The following is a 22,255-nucleotide window of genomic DNA, read 5'->3' as shown; positions in this document are numbered from 1 at the left end:
TTGCTGCCCTCTTTTGAGAGACAGTTCTAGATAATATAAATTTTTTTGCAGTAATTCTTTCTCTTCTCCCTGGGTCACTTCATTGACAGTCTTAATAAGTTTGTTAAGTTTTATGACTATCAACCCCTTAACACCAACTTGGACAAAACCATGTTTTACACACTAACATGCCCTACGATGTAGGAAATAAGGATATATCACAGTCTGAAATAAGGATGGAGCTATGTAGAGGCATTGACTGGCTTCACGGTTCTTCCCGCATCATGATTTTTGCATAGTGCACACACAGATACATCATGATTCGCAATATATTGCCAGGTGAAAAACTATGAAACAAGTATCACAAAATGAACATCAAACTGGTTTTAGATGATATATCAATATATGGCTCAGCCCTACTACTATTCCTAGAGAAGCTCAGTGGTTTTTTGGCACACACACCCCAAAAAAACCACGGTTAGTTATACCTCTGCTAGCTACTGTTGATAGTTTCCAGGTAGTACCATTACCACAGAATATGCCTTCTTATATCCAAAGCTCAAAATTCATTTTAGAAAAGTGTCTGCAGAAGAGGTGAGAAATCCCCAGCCAAGGGGGGCATAGGTGATTCTCCTAGCTTCTCTAACCAGCCCTTGGGACTCTCCCCAGGCTCTGTTCGGCACCCACTTTGAGTGCTTTTGTCTGGCTGAAATGTATCCTTGAAATGTGATACTGTACGTACTGTAATGCCTCTTGCACACATCTTTCCATCCAGAAAAGCATGTGTGGATAGACAAACCTCTTAGCTTTTGGTGGCTGGAATATACAGTAGCCTACTGTACAAAGGGTTCCAAATTCTTATCTGTCCACTTTTGCCTCTGGCCAAGGTTTGCACCTGCCCCCACCCCACCCCCAAATAAAAAAAAATACTTAACGTTCTGCCCCCTAACATACCATGGCTATCCCCATGCCTCTGGCCCCTGTAAATTTGCCCAGAAAGGAATGTGGCCCTCAAATGGAAAAAACTAAATGTAAAAAGTCGTTTGAAAAAGTCCTTAAAACCATTTTGTAAAATTAACTGTTCACTATAAACTGAGGCAAAGTGATCCTATGAACAGCTGCATTAGCTGCTTGTTAGCTTATAGGCACAATTCAGAGTTATGTTATTAACCTATAAAGCCCTTAACAGCCTGGAACTCAAATTACTAACGGAAACGCCTCATCTTATTAGCATTGGAGTGTCGGGGAGGGAAAGAATTTCACCAGGTTTGTATTCAACTACGCAACGTCTGAGGCAGCTCTACTGCATGAGGGAAACTTGTTGCTGTTAAACAAGTCTGAGGATGGTCAGTGCCCGGATGGGAGGCCACCTGGTAACAGCGTGGCACGCCCTCTTGGCTTCCATGGCGGAAGAAAGGTGGTAGATATAATGTATAATGAAATAAAAACCAAGCAGGGGCTTCTTTATCTGGCTATATGCTGGGTTCTTTCCTTCCTATCAGTAATTTCCGTTGCACGCCAGAAGGAAGGCGAGGAGAACTACAGCGCATGCGCATTAATTCTACAAAGCCCCAGATGCAGAAAACTTTGGCTACGGCAAGAGGAAAAAGACACACCTAAACAGACCGCGATTTTTGTCAGGCTCTGGTCCTTTACTTACCATTGCTACGCTGAATATTAATCAATAACCCGGGCTGAAGGCATCTATAAGCGCTTGGGTCCATAGTACTGGAAAAGTCTGGTTCTCTAACGTCAGCAAAAAAAAAAAGGAGCACCTCTCAGTTCACAGACCGGTATCGAAAAGAAGCACCGAATCAACTGCCGCCGTTTTGAACGGGGCGCGCCGCAAAGCCTGCCGGGAAGCTACGTCCGTCAGGTGACGTAAACGCCTACAAAAAAAAAAACCTACGTCTACGACTTGCGGAGCCCAACCCCTAATTGTTTCCCCATGTATTCTGGAGATTTACACGTGCAAGCCAAAATTAATGACACGGAGCCTACCCGGAGAAGCATTCTAAGGGGGAAATGTCCTCTCTTGTGATGGAGAAGCAGCTACCGTATATAGGTAGAATGACCGGAGTCTTTTAGTGCAGATTAATTGGTATCTCGTAATTTTTAACTTTCCTGTTTTCAACCTTGTTGCGTTTTGCCCGATTCATTTGTTTTTGCTTTTTGGTATACAACTTTTCCTTTTTTTGAATCTATGGGAATCTCGCGACGATTGCCAATGCAATATTATGCACATATCGTATTCATGGCATTTTACCCCGCCTTCCGTTTTTATTCACTTAACACCCTTACAAAATGGGCTGCCTGAGATACACAACCCCCTTGTTTTGTGGCGGAGGGGGCACTTGCACAGCATTCCCCAAGTCCGATGGGCTACCGATCGGAACGGTACATTTCCGGCATTCATTGATATACTGTACAGTAAATCGTGATTAACTTAGAAATAAACAAAATAAAAAAATTCCTTCAGTAGCACCTTAAAGACCAACTAAGTTTTTATTTTGGTATGAGCTTTCGTGTGCATGCATTCCTTCAGTAGCACCTTAAAGACCAACTAAGTTTTTATTTTGGTATGAGCTTTCGTGTGCATGCACACTTCATCAGATACACGAAAGCTCATACCAAAATAAAAACTTAGTTGGTCTTTAAGGTGCTACTGAAGGAATTTTTTTATTTTGTTTCGACTCAGACCAACACGGCTACCTACCTGTAATGAGAAATAAACAGACTTTAAAAATGCTTGCTTCCGGCTAAACACGTGTAAGACTGCGCTATGGGTCGGCATTCAAAGAAACGTACAGAATCATTCTTTTAACAATGCCGTTTATGCATGCTGGCTTTTTTGAAGTTAGTAAGCATTCAAATCTATTTTTAACAACGAAAATGTAGCCCCACCGAAGCGGGGCCTCAAAAAATTAGTTGTAAACTCATAACTGTTCCTCTCCACGGAAATCTTTAGTAAAAGGCGAAAGATTTATACGATCTGAAGAGAAACCAGAGTATGAATTTAAGTACCGTGGTAGATTTGCTGGAGTAACCACGCCTGTTTCTTAGGTGATAGCAACTCCTTTAAACCAAGGGTTAAAGTCTTGCTTTTCAAAAATGAGTTCTATTCCGGAATTTCTACTTGCTTTTAGAATCAGCACATATAATATTTCACAACAAAAATAAACAGAAAATACAGATAAAACAATTAATTCAGCGCACTGCATTATGGTTGTGACGAAATGCAAAATAAGCTCACAAACTCTTCCTGCTTTACGCCCCGCCCTCGCCCAAGCCGTCAGCAGCGGGCGGATGCCCATATCTCTCAGTGGCTTCCTTTGCTACTACAGACGTGTTGAGTCTTGTTCACAAAGGCGGTTCAATTTTCTACATACGGTACTTGAAAAGTGATCCTGCTGGATAATTACGTAGTGAGCAATGTAACTAACACGCAGCAAGTAGCAAGGCACATAATATTCTACACTTAGCTATAACAACACACTAATGATTAGTTTCTTTTCAATCTATCATCTCCAAGGAAGAAAAAAATGCCCTTTTTCAAAAAAGGATTTCATACTAAACAATATCATATTTGCAACAAAAAAAAACACTTTTCAAATTCTAGTCTCAAACTCAGCAATAACAAAGTTGCCAACCCAAACCAATGGATTCACGTTACATGAAAGCAGATTCTGACTAAACATCAAGAAGCACTTTGACAGTAAGAGCTGTTTGACAGTGGAACAGACTCCCTGAGAAGGTTGTGGATTGTCCTTTACTGGAGGTTTTTAGCACTGCTGGCCACCTGTCATTAATGCTTTAGTTGAGATTCCTGCATTGCAGGGGGTTGGACTAGATGGCCCTTGGGAGTCCTTTCCAATTCTACAATTTCTATGATTCTATGATACCAGTACTTGGGTCTGTTTCTGCAGTTTCTTTTAGGGTTATCACACTCCCCATAAATACATTTTCCCTGTGCTGGTGGCCATCAATGTGTCATGTGGGAGCAAGTTCCTTAGTTTAAATATGTGCTGCATATTTAAACTACTTTTATCTGTTCCAGATCTTCCAAACATTCAACTTCATTGGATGTCCTTGAGTTCTAGTGTTGTGAGAGAGGAAGAAAATCTTTTCTTTATCCACTTTCTCCATACCATGTATAATGTTATAATCTTTTATTATATCACCACTTACTCACCTTTTCTTTAAACTAAGAAGTCCCAAATGCTGTGCAACCTTTCTTCCCAGGTGAGTTGCTCCATCCCATTTATCATTTTGGCTGCCCCTTTCTGAACTTTTTCCAAGTCAAAGGCGCACAAATGTGTGCATGGAAACAAACCCATGTATGCACGAATGCCAGAGTGTAGGGACAGCCTTTATTGCCCTGCATATAAACAACAGAAGAAGAATGGAATTGCTTTAGGAACATACACTCTCCTTAACTCTCCCTCCCCTCTAGTGATTGATGCAGAGAGATGGCTGACACCCAGCTCCTTCATGCATTCTCAGATTACACTTAGAGTTTCCCTGTAACAGCTCTTACTGTTTTGGTTCATATTATGTATTGTATTTACTTTAGGCTTTTTTATTATTACACCTTTCCATGTCATAAACTTTTAGTTAGGAGTGGACTATATGCACATAAACTTTTTTCTTGAGGTGCTTGTGGACTAGGCTCACAGTAGCACACAATTCAGACCAGATATTGTAGAGTGTTATCACAGAAAGGGCCCTGTCAGAAATCAAATCAAATCAAATCCGTTTATTGTGAGGACCATGCCTGTACACAAATATCAACACAACAATAATTAAAAATATTAAAATCCATTTCATAATATCCCAACAAGACCTTCATCCCACAAAACACGAAGAGAAGGAAAACAAGCAACGAGTTAAACAGACGATGAAGGGGTCTTTACATTGTCATCTATAAATCTTTCCCTGGCTTTCATGGCCTTCATCACAAAAACCGCTACCGCATGGGTAATACGTGGGTTTGCATCAACCAACAAAAATTTTACTCTGTCTTCAGGATTGATTATGGAGTTGGGTATAATTTGCAGCATTGCGTCTCTAAAGCCCGAATAAATGGGGCAATAGAGGAGGTAATGTATAAGATCCTCTTTAATTTTCATAAGGCAAGGGCATAGACGATGTTCTACTGGGGTTTTTGTGAATCTACCGGTCAAATATGCAGTTGGCAATGTTTGAAACCGCACCATAGTAAAAGCTCTCCGAAGGGTGGGATCAGTGATCTCCACCAAGTAGTTGGCACAGATTTTGACTGCTTTTACTCGGGGAAACCAGTAGCAAAACCCAGAGTTTTTTATCTTCGTGGTGTCCAAAAAGGCGTCTTTTTCAAATATCCATTCCCGAACTTTATCAGGGCTCCACAGTTTGAGAGTATTAAACTCAGGTAGATTGTATCTGGATAGAATATCTAATAGGTTTTGACGCCAAGTAGTATTATGTTGTAAAGATACAAAGGCTTGTTTGGCCAATAAGGTGTTCGAGGCATCTGCGAGGTTGGTGAAAAAACGCAGAAATCTTAAGTGGGCCCTGGCAGACACAGAAGGTAATCCTACTTCCACTCTTAGGAAAGCTGCCGGAGTACTCTGAGGGAGGCCTAGAATTCTTCTGAGATAAAAATTTTGGAAGATTTCAAGCCGTTCTAGCAGCTTCTGGTTCCATCCCCAGAGTTCTACCCCATATAACATCTGGGGAATCACTTTACCAACAAAAGCTTTTAGTGCTGGGATCACCAGTTGCCCTCCCCTTGAATAAAAAAACAATGAAAACAAGATGGCGACGTGAACGGTAGCCTTGTTTATGCTCGGTAAAGCTTTTGTTTTTATTTTCTGTTTTGAAGGGTTTTAAGGGCTCTAAGATGCCTTAGGGCGTTTATTTTAGAAGTTTTATGGTTTTATGGTTCAGATTATTTCTACTTCTCCCATAAATCTGCAAGATAACGCTGTAGATAAAGACTGTTAAAGGGAGCGGGGCTCATTAACAGCACAACCTGCCCTGACCCTGCAGTTTCGAGAAATTTTCTCCTTATCTTCTTGCCGGTATGAGAGGGAAGAAACGTTGCAGGCAGCATTCCAATGAAGCAACGAGCACTGCCAAAAAACAGACAAATATCAGGGATTTCCTGCCTGACAATGACCTAAATGAGATCTGTAGAAACTTCCCTACCGCAAACAGTTACGAGGTCCTTGCTCCCAGTACAGCTCATGAGGAGCCTACCGGCATTGTGGATGGTCCACAACTAGCCTCGAGCCTGTGTAGGAAGGAACAGAAGGAACAGACTCTCGAGTCCCTGCAAAAAACTTCACCTGAATTATCCCAGTCACCAGCCCAGTTAAACGAGGACCGAGAGGCACTGGAACTGCTAATCTGCCAGACTGAGTTGATAACACATACCATCACCAACTTATATAAAAGGCTGGATGGGATCGAAAAGAAGCTTGAAAAAGTCCTTGGCCTGTTCAGTTGCCCCCCCTCACTTCCTCAGCTTAACAATATTGCAAACTCCGCTCATCCCTGCCCAAGTGTGCAGGCCAACCTTGCACCAAAACAAATGAGATGCCTGCCCAACCATGTACAAAACTCAAGTCTGCAACTCCAAAACAACAAACTTGCAGTACTGGTGGGAAACCACCCTTTGAACTATAACAAATGGGTGGATAAACACTCGGTTGCAAATTCCCTGACCCAACTGTTGGGGCAGACACTACGACCCGTAGATATCGTGGACATCTCATGGTTGCCTTCTGGACCTTATATGAGACGTATGGTTATTAATTTTAGATCTGCCCATCTCGTTGCAAAGATCCTAAAACTAAGAAACCGTACAAGAAAATGGTACATCTATTTTACAAGGGTATTCACCAATCTGACCCGTACATCGCTATGCACCAGGATAGGTGCTGCCTGTGTTGATGCTGGGCCTGTGTGCCACAAAGAACAAATAGACGGGAGAATGGAGCCGGGGACCCCAAACAAGGGCAAATCTATTACCCCACAGGGAGTAGCAAGCCTGCCTGCAAATGACTTAATTGATTTTCTACACCCCCCGCTTGGTACCCTGGTCTCTACGTGCAATGAGCCTGATATTGGACTACCCAAGCAAGACCAGTCTGTCAGAAATCTAAAAAGCAAATAGAGACCAGGTACTACTGTGCACACACAGATCTCCTCTCCTTAACAGATCTTAGGTAACAGCAAACATAAACAGTAGCTACTGCCATGGTGATTATTCCAATCACTCTGGGCTACTTCACTGCATCATTTTGGCAGGCTAGCACCACCTGCCAGCTACCAGCATAGCAACTATAGAAACCCCATATGCTGTTCTAGTCCTTTACTGCAAGGAAGAACTAGTGTCCAGAGCCTTCCAAATAAACACCACCCTTTGTGGAACAGCAGCAGCAGTAGTCACTCCTCGTGATGACGGATCTGGTGGCTTTCCACTGTGCCAGCTGTGGGATGGGGTTCCGCTCCAGGCGGCTGCTAGAGAAGCACATGGAAAAATTCTGCATTGGAGAGGAGACTGCATCTGATGCCAGATACCGAAACAGGCAAGCCCTCTGTAAGGGGAAAGAACCTAAGAAAGCAGAGACTCCAAACAGAATGGTAAAGACCAGGCAATGTTTGTTAGACTTTCCCCCAACATTTTGGGACCTACTGGCTTGTGTGCTGCAGGGGGGAAATTATGTGCTGCAATTTTGCTGATCCCATTGATATATAGTGTGGCAATATTTGAGCTCCGGCTAAATTTGCCCGATTGCCCCCTGATGAAGAAATGACCAGTCCATAATTTTAATTGTAGGTTTATTGTAACTGTGAGAGACAGAGTAACAACAGGAGAAACCCCAGAAACCCAGAAGACAAAAGTCAGAGATTGATGTTCATTATAATGAGTGAAATAAGTATTTGATTCTTTTGCAAAATATGACTTAGTACTTGGTGGCAAAACCCTTGTTGGCAATTACAGAGGTCAGACGTTTCTTGTAGGTGGCCACCAGGTTTGCACACATCTCAGGAGGTATTTTGTCCCACTCCTCTGCAGATCCTCTCCAAGTCAGTAAGATTTTGAGGCTGATGTGTAGCTACTTGAACCTTCAGCTCCCTCCACAGATGTTCAATGGGATTAAGGTCTGGAGACTGCCTAGGCCACTCCAGGACCTTAATGTGCTTCTTATTGAGCCACTCCTTTGTTGCCTTGGCCATGTGTTCTGGGTCATTGTCATGCTGGAATACCCATCCTTGACCCATTTTCAATGCCCTGGCTGAGGGAAGGAGGTGCTCACCCAAGATTTGACGATGCATGGTCCCGCCCATTGTCCCTTCGATGCAGTGAAGGTGTCCTGTCCCCTTAGCAGAAAAACACCCCCAAAGCATATGTCCCCCTTCATGTTTGATGGTGGGGGTGGTGTTATTGGGGTTGTAGGCAGCATTCCTCCTCCTCCAAACACGGCAAGTTGAATTGATGCCAAAGAGCTCGATTTTGGTCTCATCTGACCACAACACGTACACCCAGTTCTCCTCTGGGTCATTCAGATGTGCATTAGCAGACTGCAGATGGGCCTATAAATGTGCTGTCTTGAGCAAGGGGACCTTGCGGGCTCTGCAAGATCTGTCCTTCATGGCGTAGTGTGTTACCAACTGTTTTCAGGGTGACTATGGTCCCAGATGCCCTGAGATCATTGACAAGTCCCCCCCGTGTAGTTCTGGGCTGCTTCATCACCGTTCTCATTATCATTGCAACCAGGGCCGTCTTAAGCCCATCCAGCGCCCTGGCGCTAGGTCCCTCCAGAGCCCCCCTCCAGAGCCTCTCCAAGGGCCTGGGAGTGCCAAGCGGACCGCAGCAGCAGCGGGAGGCCACCTCCGAGGACTCCGCGCTGCACCTCCTTCTCGTTTCCCCAGCGCTGGGTTCCGCTCAGTCAAGCTTTGCCTCCAGCGCGCGCACCGCGGGACCAGCAAGAGCTGCTTGGGCGCTGTGCGCACGCTGGTGGCAAAGCTTGACTGAGCGGAACCCAGCGCTGGGGAAATGAGAAGGAGGTGCAGCACGGAGTCCTCGGAGAAGGAACACAGTCCTGGCCAGATCGCCGGAACCCTGCGCTCACTTGCCGCCCTTCCAGCGCCCCCCAGCGCCCGGCGCCGTGGTTCTCCGCGCCACTAGCCTCTATGGCTAGGACGGGCCTGATTGCAACTCCACGAGATGAGATATTGCATGGAGCTGCAGACCGAGGGAGGCTGACAGTTATTTTGTGTTTCTTTATTTGCAAATTATTGCACCAACTGTTGTCACCTTCTCACCAAGCTGCTTGGCAATAGTCTTGTAGCCCAGTCCAGCCTTGTGCAGGTCTACAATCTTGTCCCTGACATCCTTGGACAACTCTTTGGTCTTGGTCATGGTGGCTACTTTGGAATCTGCTGGATTGATTGCTTCTGTCGACAGGTGTCTTTTGTACAGGTACTGTCATGAGCTGGGATAACAGGTAAGACCTCTCCCTTACAGCAGGTGCTTCTAATCTCAGCTCGTTACATACAGTGAAGATACCAGGTAGCCTGACATCTGGCTGGTTGATAGGGGATCCAATACTTCTTTCACTCATTATAATGCACATCAATCTCTGACTTTCGTCTTCTGGGTTTCTGGGGGTTTTCCTGTTGTCATTCTGTCTCTCACAGCTACAATAAACCTACCATTAAAATGGACTGGTTATTTCTTCGTCAGAGGGCAAATTGGCAAATTTAGCAGGGGATCAAATACTTTCCCCCCTCACTGTATAAGGCTTTTCCAGCCATACAAAAAAAGCCATCAATATTTTAAAATATTTCCTGTGTATGTACAAATACAGCAGAAGGAGGAAGGTGTGCCTAAATTTTCCCCCACCCCAGTTTCAAGGTGTTTCAGGGACTGAAAGGGTTTTGGAGCCTTCTGTTTAGATATTTCAGCTTCCACGAATTTGCATTTGAGTAACAATATACCGGTATTTTCCTGACACCCCCTTCCATTTATTTACTTTATTTTCTGGCTGGTTGCTTCTATGGCACAGCATCATCAGCTACAAGCACCAAAAAAGAAGCAGCAACACTTGGATGGGGAATATGAGGAACAAGCACACCACTCCAGAAGCTTTGATCATAAAGGAAGCGTTTCAGACAGCCAGGCCTTGAAGAAATTGACTGAAGAGGTACTGCAGAAGAGAGGAGCTCAGATCTTTGCTCCATCACGGTTTCTGTGCATAGAACTTCCATTCTTAACTACTTTAGGCTATTTAGTAGTATAATTCATTCAAACACTTAGGGTATTTTCTCTCATCTCTGATGCCTTTGTTTGTTTGTTTGTTTGTTTGTTTGTTTGTTTGTTTGTTACTACAAATGACAAATTGAGCTGTTGAAGCAAAGGGCACATCATCTGAGTACTCCGTCACAACTATAGCTTTCAGATTATGCACTTCTTACAAGTATTTCGGGAAGCTCCAACATTTCAGTTGAGCCAAGGGACAATAAGTTGCAATCTCCCGCTAGATGTGTTTTTAGAGCACTTGACAAGCTTACCATTAGACATAGCTGCCAAGTCTCCCGCTGAAAAATGCAGGATCAGCAGCGGCGTGGCACTGGAAGTCGCTTCTATGCATGTCTGGACATGCGTAGAAGCAACTTCCGGTGCCGGCACCACCCGATTTCCGGTGCCCATACATGGGTAGCGCGGCACCGGAGGTTGCTTCTACGCATGTCCAGACATGTGCAGAAGCAACTCCCGGTGCCGCTCTTCCCGATGTTCAGTGCCCAGGCATGGGCACAGCGGCACCGGAAGTCGCTTCTACGCATGTAGAAGCGACTTCCGGCACCACGCTACCCATGTCTGGGCACCAGAAATCGGACACCGCCAGGACCCAAAATGGAGCCTCCCTGGCAGGTAGGAAATCCGGGGGATTTACGGGATTTTTTCCAATCCAGGCTGCAAGCGGGAAACGTTTTAAAATACGGGGGTTTTCCGTGAAAAACAGGAGACTTGGCAGCTATGCCATTAGAAAGGTCAATTAGAAACAGCAGCATGGAAAAGGTTGTATGCATCATTGGCTTATAGATTCAGATAATTTGGCTGTTAGTGTTAATTTTTTCTCAGGTTTCACCTGAAATTCTACTAGCTTTGTATTCCCCAGCGGTAAAAATAATAATAATAGAAGAGAGCCAGCTCTTTTCTCTATATGATGTGCCAACGGCAAGATTGGCAGTGGAAGTGTAGGCCTCTTTGGACAGCTGTAAGAAATTCAGCAGGTGAAACCTTTCCTGTCACGGAGACAGAGTGATGGAAAAGCTTTGCATGTAACATTTCTGCTTAACCCACAGCAGAAGGCACAACAGTCCTGTCAGAAAATTAGCTGGCAACCTTAAATAAAACAATAAACAAACCCTAATTAGCACCCAGAACTTGAATAAGTTATTTCAATATATTTTTAATATTGTGTTGTAACTGTTGTAACCCTGAACTTTGGGGTGAAGTAATAAATTGGGCAATAAATTGTAGTAGTAATTATAATAATAATAATAATATGTCACTAAAAGAATTCTTCCCTTTCAGTTTCACAAACTGAGGATGTCACTGGAAGACACTCTTCCTACATTCAGGACATTCCAGGCAGAGGTAAAACCGTGATTGAATACTTCTAAAAACATGCTGCAGGCTTCTAGCAGTTTTAATTCTGGAGTGGAGTGCTTAAAATTGCCAGAATTGTGTAAGGAAAGAACTTTACAGAAACTCCTTGCCATATGGAGCTCTTTCCTGTGCTGTCTCATTTTCAGACCAGAAAGTGTAGATCGTAGACACTTGTCATAGCTTAGAACAGGGGAAGCCACACTAAAAGCTCTGCTCTGAGTTACTGTGGAGCAGACATGAGATCTTTGGAATTTGCAGAAGAAACTCTCCCACTGACCACAGTGATCCACTGGGTATATAAAGAATAACCTGTCCTGGTAACAGATTAGTAGCCAATGCAAATCCTGCAAGCAGGGCATTATATGCTAGTGGTAGTTGTTCATGAGATAAATATTTGAAATCCATTCCAATGTGATATTATTATTTTTGTAATGGCTATGTCCTGTCTATCCTCACAAGGAATTTAGAGAACAGTTTTAAGCTTTACCACTTAGGGAGCAAGCTAGTCTGATAGAGAGTGTGATTTGCCCAAAGCTGAATGGAGATTTGAATCTGGGTTTCTCACATCTAAGCCCAGCACTCGGCCACTAAATCATGCAGGCATTCAGTAGAGGGCATGCCGAGATCACTGCTTCTGGAATTTACAATTAATTAACCACAACATACCATTTCTCATGGGCATTTAGCTCTGAAGCATTGCATCACTGGCTCCAGAACAAACATATCAAACATATCAAACTTGTAATCTTTCCTTGACCCCTAGGATAACGACAGACACCAACGGGAATACTGGCAGCGCCAACAGCAAATGGCAGAAGTACATGAGCGCCATTTGGCAGATATCCAGGCCAGAAACCAGTACCTGGAGCAGCAGAGGGATGGTAAGAGAATGAGAGTACCTACTAGATTACTGCCTTCTTGCTTCTAGTTCAGGTAAAGGGAATGACCTGGAGTTCAAAACAATAAAGGATGAGCAAACAACCACCACTATCCAGCAAATGGCCAGGCCTGATACACAAGGCTCATGATACCACAAGTTCTACAGAAGGGAAGGAGACAGTTAGACCCATCCACAAGTACTAAAGACAGCCAATTTTGTACTTGAGAGCTTTCTTGTCTACTTATGTATATTTGGAGGATGCATAAGCCAAGTCCTCAGAAACAGCAGGTGTCATGGTAAGCCTGTGTCTGGACTGTTCCACTTCAGACTGTGCGTGAAGATTTTTGTGACTGAATTCTCCTCCCTACAAAAAAATAACACAAAACCCATTTTGCATATAGAAGACTATCATTTCAGGGAATATATATCTACCCTAGCCTTCTCCCTGATATGCAAGTTTTCTGTATGTATTTTTTTTCCCAGCAGGGTGGGGGTGGGGGATATTAAATAATAAGCACACATCTGCAATCTTTAGTACAGATAAAGAGCAGGTTTGCTTTCCTTATCAGATGTTTATGAGAACTAGCACAGAGGCATGTATATTAACTCATCAGGTATAAAGTGTTCTCAGCTGGGCAGATCAGGTGTCTGATACAGGATGATGGACAGAAATGATGTATCTATATTTTGCACAGAAATCCAATTCCGGGAGCCTCTGGAAATATGTTGACTTGGTCTAGGTGTTCCAATAAAGTGTGTCAAATTTTCTGTTGATCCAGAGATCCATAAGCGCCTGTCCGAACTGAAACTAGGGAACTCAGCTACATCTCATATTGAACAGCTGCTGGTGGAGTTGACTACCCAGGAGGGAAAGAACCAACAGGCTTTGGATGCTCTGCGGGAACAGGTAGAACTCCTGCAGGTATCAGCAGAGACCAGGTAAGGCTCAAAGAGGGACCATTTCTGGGAATGGATGGAGTTCCATCAAAGGCTGGAGAAGCCCAATATCATTCCCTATCTTGAGGGTGGAATAGGGGAGTGAAATGTACTCGGAGTCGAGAGTGAATTTCATGCTCTTTATTCAGCTCATAGTCATCAAGGAGAAGAGGAGAAGAAGAATGGCTCTTTTCCCAAAACCATCTGCTTATATACATTATTTACACAATGGGCCTTGCGTGATTGGCTACTTCAGGGCTACACCTGTGAGCCAATTATATTGTGGATTGACTTCTGCCTGCAGCCTGATTGGCTGCTCCTACAGGCCAATCAGGTAGCAGATTCGCTTCTGCCAGCCGCCTGATTGGCTGCTCCAGCAGGCCAATCAGGTTGCGGATTCACTTCCACCTGGAGTTGGATTGGGTAGCTCCCGCTGATTCTGAATCCTATTGTTCTAGGATTCAGCTCAGTACATAACACCCCTCCCCTCTAAGTTCCAGTCCTGCCCGGGAAGTTGCATTCGTAGTCCCCAAGGTCTGCTGGCCGCCTCCGTGTGCGTTGTGGCCTGGGGTGTTCCTTGGTCAGGGGTTCTGGTTCTGGCTCGTGTTCCGAGGCTGCTGGCTGTGCCGGGGCTGTCTGGTCTGGCGCCACTGAACCACTAGGTTGTGGCTCTGGTTCCGGTGTCCTTCCAGCCTCGGGGCGCCCCTCTGTGCCTACTGCTTCTGCTTCCCCTGCCCACCCCTCTCGCTCTACAGGCCTCACTGCCCTGCTGTCCCCTTGGGACCCCTCTGTCCCGCTCTCCTCCCGGGTTCCTCCTGGGAATCGTCACCGTAGCTGGTCGCAGTGGCGGCGCCAACATTGCCCCCCTTCCGTTAGTACCTCGTACGACACGGGACCGGTCACCTTGGTGACTGTGGCGGGTACCCATGCTGGGCCTGCCCCAAAATTCTTTGCGTACACTGCGTCCTGGGCCACAAATGTCCGGGGGTTCCTGCCTTTCCCCACCACTACCTCATCCTGAGCTCTGTCGGGGTGAAGTCGGTCCAGTCTAGTTGCAAGGCGCCGGCCCATTAGTAGTTCAGCTGGGCTCCGGCCCGTCGTTGTGCTTGGGGTGCTGTGCTGTGCTAGAAGAAATGCGGCAAGGCGGTATTCCCAGTCCCCTTGTGTCATGCGGCGGAGGCTGTCCTTGGTGGTCCGCACCATGCGCTCCGCTTGGCCATTGGTGGCAGGGTGGAATGGTGCTGAGCGGATGTGGCGGATGGCGTTCTGCGCTGTGAAGGTCTGGAACTCCTCTGACGTGAATGCGGTTCCATTGTCCGAGACGAGGGTGTCAGGGAGCCCGTGGGTTGCAAAAAGCTTACGTAGTACCCGGATGGCTGCCGCCGTAGAAGTGGACGGTACCAGTGCGACCTCCAGCCATTTGGTGTAGGAATCCACCACTATGAAGAATGTTTTTCCCTGGAAGGGGCCAGCGAAGTCCACGTGCAAGCGTGACCATGGATGTCGGGCGGACTCCCAGGGCTGGACTGGGGCCCTTGGGGGATCCGGGCGGGATTCTTGGCAGGTCTGGCAGTGTTGGACCCAGGCCTCTATCTCTCTGTCAATCCCCGGCCACCACACATAACTCCTGGCAAGTGCCTTCATCCTCACTACCCCTGGGTGTGTCTCGTGTAGGGCTGTAAGGACCCTTTTGCGGAGGGGCTGGGGAACAACAACCCTGCTTCCCCATAACAGGCACCCCTTGTGGGCCGACAGTTCATGTTTGCGGTTTGTGTAGCCGGCGAATTCTGGCCCGGGGCTGCTGCTGGGCCATCCTCGCCACACCCAGTCCAGGACCCGGGAGATGACCCTATCTTTTGTGGAATGGTGCGCAACTTCTTGTGCCTGAATGGGTCGGTCGGGAAGCAGCTCCAGGGTCATAACCTCTTGCGCAGGCGCTGGGTCGGGGCCTGTTTCTGGTAGTGGTAGCCTGCTGAGGGCGTCTGCGTGGCCCATCGCCTTCCCAGGGCGGTGGATTAGTGCATACTGGTAGCCGGCAAGGAAAATTGACCACCTGAGGACACGTGGAGACAACACTTGGGGGGTCTGCTTCTCGGGGGCAAACAGGCCAAGCAACGGCTTGTGGTCAGTCACTATGGTAAAGGGCCGCCCGTACAAGAAATCATGGAATTTTTTTACGCCCTTCACGATTGCCAGACCCTCCTTGTCAATCTGTAGTTTCGTTCGGCTGCAGCAAGCGTCTGGGAGAAGTATGCCACCGGCACCTCTCTTCCATCCGGGAGTTGGTGTCCCAGGACAGCGCCGATGCCATAGGGAGAGGCGTCGCATGCCAGCACCACTGGCAGCCTCTCGTCGAAGTGTGCCAAGACCGAGTTCGAGACGAGCAAGTCCTTGACTGCCTGGAATGCGGCCCTTTGTCGCTGGCCCCACACCCAAGGGGCCCTTTTATCTAGGAGTCTGTGTAGGGGCTCCGCTACCGCTGCCTTATGGGGAAGGAAGGCATGGTAAAAGTTCAATAGTCCCAAGAATGACTGAAGTTCGGGCTTGCTCTTGGGCGCTGGGGCCTCACAAATGGCCCGTACCTTGTCACCGGTTGGATGGACCCCTTCTGCGTCCACCTTAAATCCCAGAAAGTCCACCTGCGGCACTCCCAGTAAACACTTTTCCCGCTTCACCTTGAGGCCCGCCGTCTGGAAACGGTGCAGGACGGAGCGGAGGCGGTCCTCAAATTCCTCTGGTGTGGGCCCGGCGATCAGTACATCATCGAAGAAAGGGGTGACGCCAGGAATCCCTTTAAGGAGAGAGTCCATTAAATTCTGGAATATGCCTGGTGCCACGCTAACGCCAAATTGCAGCCGCTTTACTCTGAATGCCCCTCTGTGCGTCACAATCGTCTGAGCCTCTGCTGTGACTTCGTCCACAGGCAACTGTTGATACGCTTGGGCCAAGTCCAGTTTGCCAAAGATTTTTGACCCAGCCAGGGTGGCGAGGACATGGCTGACCACTGGCACTGGGTATGCATGGGCCGTGAGAGCCTTGTTTATGGTGCATTTGTAGTCTGCACAGATGCGGACCGAACCGTTAGGCTTGACGGGTGTGACAATTGGAGTTTCCCAGGGGGCGTTGGGCACCGGCTCCAGCACTCCTTGCTCCACGAGCCGGTCCAATTCCTCGTCTATGCGGGGTTTCAGGGCGAACGGGACCCGGCGGGCCTTGTGCCTGATGGGTCGTACAGCGGGGTCTAGCTGTAGGGCAATGGGGGGTCCTGTATATCGTCCCAATGCCCCATCGAAAACCCCTGGAAACTCTTTGCATATGGCGTCCACGTCCACTTGTAAGCTAGTGCGGTTCACCCCGGTAACGGCTAGCCCCAGAGGTCCAAACCATGCCAGTCCCAGTAAGCTAACGTAGGGGCCCTTAACTACCAGCAAGTCCAATTGTTGCTTTCGCCCTCGATATTGCACCCTGAAGGTCCCCACCCCCATTGTAGGGACCTTACGTTTCTGGAAGTCCCGGAGGGTGAATGGGGCCGGCCTTAGTTTGGGACCCCCATTAGGGCACAGTTCCCTTAATGTTCGGGCCGAGATTATGGATAGAGTTGAACCCGTGTCCAGCTCCATGCGGCATGGGGCTCCCTCTATCTGTACCTCTATATAAATTTTCTCTGTGCTGGGATGGGGCAACTGGAATACCTGGTAGTCCGTGATCTCCGTCGAGTTGCCTTGGTGCATGGTGCCGTGTGACCTGGGGCTCCTGGGTTGGTCATCTGATGCTTGTCGACGGGTGAGTCGAGCCCGACACACCCGGGCGATGTGTCCCAATTTTCTGCACTGCCTGCACTCTGCGTTGCGGAAATGACAGGTCCTCCTCTCGTGGTTCTCCCCGCAGCTTGCACAGTTCCCTCCTTCTCGTCGAGGCTGCTGTGGTGTGTGTGCTGCTTGAGTGCGCCGCTGTACTCGGTGTACTTCCTCCCTGTCAGATTCGGATTCGTCGGTGAGGTCTTCGTGGTAGACCCTCGGTTGGGATGGCGGGGCCGGTCGTGCCTCTTGCGTTGACCTCTCGGCGGCTTCGGTTGCCAGGGCTTCCTCCAGAGCAATCTGGAACGTGAGGTCTTTTTTGGCGTAGAGGCGTCGTTGCAACATCTCGTCCCTCAGGCCACCGACGAGGCGGTCACGAAGCATGTTCTCCAACTCTGAGAAGTTGCATAGCCGAGCGGCTTGGTGGAGGGAGGTCACAAACCCAGTTATGGTTTCCCCCGGGGCTTGCCGCTTTGCGTAGAAGGCATTTCGGCAAGCTACCACCGAGGGCTGTGGTGAGAAGTGCTCCTTCAGCCGTTCCATTATTGTTTTGTAAGAGACGGTAGCGACATCTCTAGGTGCAAGGAGAGCCCGGGCGATTTCAAACGTCTCCTCTCCACAGACGCTGAAGAATGTCGCCCTCTTCATGGCATCGTTGGTGACTTCTTTCGCTTGCAGGAGGAAGTTGAAACGGGCGGCGTACCCTTCCCAGTCTCCTGATGCTGGTTTGAATGGCGAGAAGCTGCTGTCGGTTGCCATTCTGGGTTCCTTGGGTCCTGGAGCTGAAGCCTGGATGCACAGTGCGATGCAGCGGTGCAGCAGGTGGCGGTGCTGCGGTGCAGTGCGTGGTGGCGGTCAGCTCAGCAGGATCCCACCTTCGTCGCCAGTGAAATGTACTCGGAGTCGAGAGTGAATTTCATGCTCTTTATTCAGCTCATAGTCATCAAGGAGAAGAGGAGAAGAAGAATGGCTCTTTTCCCAAAACCATCTGCTTATATACATTATTTACACAATGGGCCTTGCGTGATTGGCTACTTCAGGGCTACACCTGTGGGCCAATTATATTGTGGATTGACTTCTGCCTGCAGCCTGATTGGCTGCTCCTACAGGCCAATCAGGTAGCAGATTCGCTTCTGCCAGCCGCCTGATTGGCTGCTCCAGCAGGCCAATCAGGTTGCGGATTCACTTCCACCTGGAGTTGGATTGGGTAGCTCCCGCTGATTCTGAATCCTATTGTTCTAGGATTCAGCTCAGTACATAACAGGGAGTCAGAAAAGGTCAAAAATACCATATCAGGGAGTCTATCCATGACTCAAGCATTGTGGGAAGCAAGTATTATCACTGATTGAAAGAAGCAAGATGACACTCACACAGCTTATTGGGATTTTTTTTTAGAAGCAAACCCAAATCTCCCACCAACAGAAAGACAGACAGTGCTGAGGGCAACATAGAGAAGAAGGTCTTCAAGTCGATGTCATTTCCTGCAGCAGTTGGACCCCTCTCTTCAGAGATACAGTGAGTAGGGAGGGAGCTGCAAGACTGACTGGGACAATATATTCTGTAAACAGAATTATTTTGGTTATCAAAATATCAATTTATTAGATCTTTCACTGTTTGTTGCCTGTAGAGCTTTCTTCTGGATTCCTCTCTGTCCCACTTTTGGGAAGCTCTGCAGTTGCGGATCGGAAGCAGATACTTTTAAATGGATGAGAGAGGAAACAACTTTATTCCCAGTGGGCAGTCAGTAGGATTGGCATCACTTTTCCCCACAATGTTGCACAGCTTCATGAAATACAGGTGCTCAGCAAGCCCAGCTGCATCCATCTTCATGCCAGGAAAAATAGTTCCTTTGATTCCCCACCACCCCGAGCTAATAAAGACTTTGAAATGCTGTCGGAGGAAGAAAATCTAGCAACAGCACCAATAAACTGATGATGCATTTGTGTTTCCCTGCAGGGCCCTTTACCTGGCTTATTTGCAGGGGGGAGGCAGTGACCATAACATCCTCCGTCAGATGTATGAGCTGCAGGTGGAGGCCATAGCCCTGGAGAAAGGAGGAGAAAGGCCTGAGCACAAGGGTAGAAAGAAGAGTGAGCTTTGCTTCCCTGTTTTCTCTCCAAACATGGATATTGTATTGTTGCATGCCACCCCAATATCCAAGTAGTGTAAAATTCCAGGGGTTCCAGGTGCTTACTCCACAGTGGGGACTGTGGTGTCTTTATTATATATGGTTTTTACTTACACACACACACACACACACACACACACACACACACACACACACGTGTGTGTGTGACCTGAGCCTACAATAGAGGAGCTCACAGTATTATCAGCCCAAAACAGTTTTGTTTATCCCATAGCCACAGGCTTGAATGCCAGCCATCAGAAATCAGGCATGGCTATCACAACCATTTTGCTTCTTTCCTTCTAGATTCTAGCTCACATCACTGCAACTTTCAACTCTGGCTTTGTCCTTCTAACTAATCTCACAAAGAACTCATTTCCTTTGTTTACCTTAATGGCCCATCACACAGGCTATCACCTCAACACAAGAAGGTAGCTTGGCTTATATTTTAACATTTGCTAGATCCAGGGGTTTGAAGGATCTCACGTACAGCCTACTTCTTCCCCCACCCCAACTCATAACAGTATCATAGACTAGGCTGTCTCTTGGACCCTTGGGACAATGTGGTGCTGTCTAGATGCTGTTGGACTTCAACTTACATCAGCCCCAGTCAGCATGGTCAATGCTCAGGGATGATGGAAGCTATAGTCCAACATCTGGATGGCACCATGTTGGCTATTTCTGCCTTTAGGTCTTGAGCTCAAAAAGGCTTAACTATTCACAGCCAGGTGAGAGTCAATTCCACTGGACAGTATGGTCCTCCTACAAAGCTTGTGCGCTATCATAAATCTGTATGATGCCAAATGATTATTTGCCAATTATGCAGATTGAGAAACCTTGGTAAATACTTCTCGCTCTTTCACGTCTCCAAGCCATCTTTGTTGTTGATTGGCTCTTCTTGTCATTGCAGAACATGAAGGTAGCCCAAACTCCTACCCACGGGGTTTGGATGCTGAGCTCCTGTCTGTTGAGCTGGAGAATCAGAGGCTGGAAGATGAGATATTAAAGTTGAAGATCCTGAAGGACAGAAGGAAAATAGAAGATGGTGGGGACCATAGCCTACTCTATTGAAGTTGGGCCATATAAGTTTAAGATATGGTAGCAGGCATCAATCTCTGCAATTCAGGGCCTTGGCATATATCTCACCTAAGCAATCACTTTGATTTGGAGGTTTAACTGGAAGTACAGAGGGTTCTCTATGTACATTAACCAGATCTGTTTTCTGCTGGTGAAATTCAGCCTCCATAGTTGTCCATTACGGAGAGAAATCATGAAAGATGACAGAGATGGGCTGAGTGTTCTGCTGCAGTGTGCTTGCCAACCAGATTGTGGTTCATTATTCTCCTGGGCATTTGGGCAATGCTAAAGTCTGGTGCTTGGTTGTTTATTGTTTATGTTCATCCTTATTCAAGGTGGAATGCGGTTATTTTACATTGTTGTTTTTTTGTGGATGAACACTTCTAGTACAGTATATTTGTTTTGTTTTAATGCATATTTTTTTATATGCTCCTTGAAATGTTGGACGGGGAGGGGGGCAACATTTCCACAGCTAAATGGCTTTGTATTCAATAACTGTAGTCTTGTCATGGATACTGTTGAAGTCACTATACAATTTTGGAGATGTAGCTGAAATGTTCAGTAGTGAGTCCAGCAAAAACAAATAAGGACATTGAGCTGGCTTTGTTTTTACAAAAAGCCAGATAAATAATTTGCAGGCTCTCGTCCCACCTCATACGGATTCTTTCCCAGTATTGGCACAAGCAATATTGGGTGTAGTGCTGTGTTAATGGGCTCCCCCTGCTCATCTTCTTTTTCATCAGGGTTTTCAGGCACAGAGCTGGCACAGCTGCAACGGTTACACATGGCAGAGATGGCTCAGCTGCATGCAGAGATTGGCAGCCTGAGACATGACACAGAGAGGATGAAGCCACGACATCCCAGGAGGCGGTCACCACTACCCCGGCTGCCACCTCCTATAGCTCCACCCCTGCCACCTCCTCCCCCTCAGCATCTTCTTGGATTGCCTGACCCTACCTTTCCAGCTAGTAACATGGTTAGTGCCCCTTTAACTTGGGAAACCTCAGGCAAAAGTCATACTGAACTTCTGCTTTTGTTGTTGTTATTTAGTCGTTCAGTCGTGTCCGACTCTTCGTGACCCCAAGGACCAGAGCACACCAGGACTCCTGTCTTCCACTGTCTCCCGCAATTTGGTCAAACTCATGTTCGTAGCTACGAGAACACTGTCCAACCATCTCATCCTCTGTCGTCCCCTTCTCCTTGTGCCCTCCATAAACATCTGCTTATGGAGCGAAAATAGTATAAAAATACTTCTATAGTTTTAAGAATTCAGAGCTATCATCCTGTGTGGCTGGCTCTCTCCATATCTGTGTTCACTCTGGAAAGATGCATTCAGTGGTTCATGCTCTGCTCGTTGCAAATATGCTGACCATTTTGCTCAGGGGTGAATGATTTATCTGAAGCTGTTGAGTTATATTCTTAAAAGTTTCCTTGGGGCAGAGCAAGCCTCATTATTCCTGCTAAGACTGATGCTGGTATTTCCTTTTTCTATTCTTTGGAAATGTAAAACAGCTCTCATCTTTCTGCCTGCTATAGGACCCCATGAGAGCATCTGCCACAGCTATGAGCCGGTACTTCCTGGACCCTTCTGATGCCCTGGGACCAGCTCCATATGATCCGGCGTATGTCATTTCTATTACCTGTATCATTCTGGGTTGGGCTAGGGGGAGGGCAGCATATGTTTTTCTTTTTTATGTCTCATTCTTGCATGGAGTATTTGTAGACACTGCCATGTAAAGTGAAGATGTTCATTTTTTCCATCCTAATACCATTCCTAGGGACACATTTGGTAATCT

The 22,255-nt window shown here is 46.9% G+C and overlaps 2 protein-coding genes and 1 non-coding gene across 15 annotated transcripts in view; 1 reads left to right on the top strand and 2 right to left on the bottom strand.

The window, feature by feature from the left end:
• Positions 1-1,895, bottom strand: part of KIF2C (kinesin family member 2C) — a 31,079-nt gene extending 29,184 nt beyond the window's left edge. For both annotated transcript variants that reach the window (XM_035123296.2, XM_035123297.2), the window contains exon 1: positions 1,640-1,895. In XM_035123296.2, the coding sequence (XP_034979187.1) occupies positions 1,640-1,703 (64 nt within the window). In that variant the 5' untranslated portion in view covers positions 1,704-1,895. The remainder of the gene's footprint in view (positions 1-1,639) is intronic.
• Positions 1,896-2,875: 980 nt separating this feature from the next.
• On the bottom strand, positions 2,876-2,991 carry LOC118089577 (U5 spliceosomal RNA). The gene has a single exon (XR_004693136.1). It is a non-coding gene; the product is annotated as a U5 spliceosomal RNA (small nuclear RNA).
• Positions 2,992-7,250: 4,259 nt separating this feature from the next.
• Positions 7,251-22,255, top strand: part of CCDC17 (coiled-coil domain containing 17) — a 38,522-nt gene continuing 23,517 nt past the window's right edge. For 10 of the 12 annotated variants that reach the window (XR_009557912.1, XR_009557909.1, XR_009557908.1 and 7 more), the window contains exons 1-10: positions 7,252-7,608; positions 10,038-10,175; positions 11,570-11,632; positions 12,408-12,525; positions 13,304-13,463; positions 18,653-18,772; positions 19,214-19,347; positions 20,293-20,427; positions 21,203-21,435; positions 21,996-22,081. Coding sequence is in view for 5 of the 12 variants with exons in the window: in XM_060276952.1 (XP_060132935.1) it covers positions 7,423-7,608; positions 10,038-10,175; positions 11,570-11,632; positions 12,408-12,525; positions 13,304-13,463; positions 18,653-18,772; positions 19,214-19,347; positions 20,293-20,427; positions 21,203-21,435; positions 21,996-22,081 (1,373 nt within the window). In the remaining 7 variants the exon portion in view is untranslated. Of the gene's footprint in view, positions 7,609-10,037; positions 10,176-11,569; positions 11,633-12,407; positions 12,526-13,303; positions 13,464-18,652; positions 18,773-19,213; positions 19,348-20,292; positions 20,428-21,202; positions 21,436-21,995; positions 22,082-22,255 lie in introns of all 12 variants that reach the window. The other 2 variants (XR_009557911.1, XR_009557910.1) reach the window with 2 other exon arrangements.

The sequence above is a fragment of the Zootoca vivipara genome, chromosome 7 (genome assembly GCF_963506605.1).
Source record: "Zootoca vivipara chromosome 7, rZooViv1.1, whole genome shotgun sequence".
NCBI classification, from domain to species: Eukaryota; Metazoa; Chordata; class Lepidosauria; order Squamata; family Lacertidae; genus Zootoca; species Zootoca vivipara.
Note: the sequence above shows the minus strand (reverse complement) of the source record. Positions and strands in the feature narration are given on the sequence as shown.